The sequence below is a fragment of the Bison bison genome, unplaced genomic scaffold (assembly GCF_000754665.1).
Source record: "Bison bison bison isolate TAMUID 2011002044 unplaced genomic scaffold, Bison_UMD1.0 scf7180017864207, whole genome shotgun sequence".
Lineage (NCBI taxonomy): Eukaryota > Metazoa > Chordata > Mammalia > Artiodactyla > Bovidae > Bison > Bison bison.
Window position 1 is genome coordinate 347,523 of NW_011494779.1, and position 914 is coordinate 348,436.

Genomic DNA, 914 nt, shown 5'->3' on the forward strand with positions numbered 1-914 from the left:
GGGGCCGGCCTCGCCGCCCCGGCCCCAAAGGCGGACGTTGGGGAATTGGACTAGCCTCACCGAAGGCAGGCGGGAAACCGGGTGGCGGGAAGACGGAGGCCGGCCCAGCTCGAACGCCGCACGCGAGGCCCTGACCCTACCCCGCCTTCGGGTGGCCCCGGAGAGCTCCACAAAAGGCTCCCCGGCTCCCGAAGGGACGGGGTGAGGGCTGAGGAAGCCCCCCTCACTCACACTCACACACACACACACTCACACACACACACCCGCTCGCCTCCCTACCCCCACCCTCGGGCCGCCCTCCGCGGGCTCGGCGCCCCACAGCAACGCCGGGGAGGCGGGGGCCAGCGGCTCGGCCGCGGAAAGCTGACGCCCTCCCCGACGCCCGGAGGTCGGCGGGCGCGGGAACCCCGACACGCAGACAAAAATCAACAAAGCACCTGCCGCTCCCGAGGAGAAAACAAGCCACAGGCCCCGACCGCCCGCTCTCCGACACGCCGCTGCCCGGGCCGCAGGGTTGCGCTGGCGGGCTAGGGGGAGGAAGCAAGGAAGGGCCCCACGCGGTGACTCCCCGGCCCCGGAGCCTTGCCTCTGTCCGGAAGCGGTGAGGCAGGGGGCCCCCACGCCAGAGACTGACCTTGGAGTCTCCGTTGCACAGAGCCATCGGGGCTGGGGCCGCGGCGGCGGCGACCAGAGATAAGACGGGGCGGGAAAGGGCCGCGAGGGTCGACGCCACGGACCACGACTAAGAAGAAGGCCTGGTCGAGGAACGGGCGAGCAAGAGGCGCGGAGAGCAGCTAGCTGCCTGCGAAGCGCCGAGTAGAGCAGCAGCCGCGGAGCGCGGGCCCCAGCGCCGCGGGAGAGCGGACCAGCAGCGCGCACGCTGCCCCCGCCTCCTGCTTCCGCCCCGGCCGGCC

General features: G+C 72.9%; 1 protein-coding gene across 1 annotated transcript in view; it reads right to left on the bottom strand.

The window, feature by feature from the left end:
* The window catches only part of GMPS (guanine monphosphate synthase), a 73,709-nt gene extending 72,803 nt beyond the window's left edge, over positions 1-906 (bottom strand). Inside the window, exon 1 of the mRNA XM_010844726.1 lies at positions 635-906. Coding sequence (XP_010843028.1) covers positions 635-661 — 27 coding nt within the window. The 5' untranslated portion in view covers positions 662-906. The remainder of the gene's footprint in view (positions 1-634) is intronic.
* Positions 907-914: the final 8 nt, after the last annotated feature.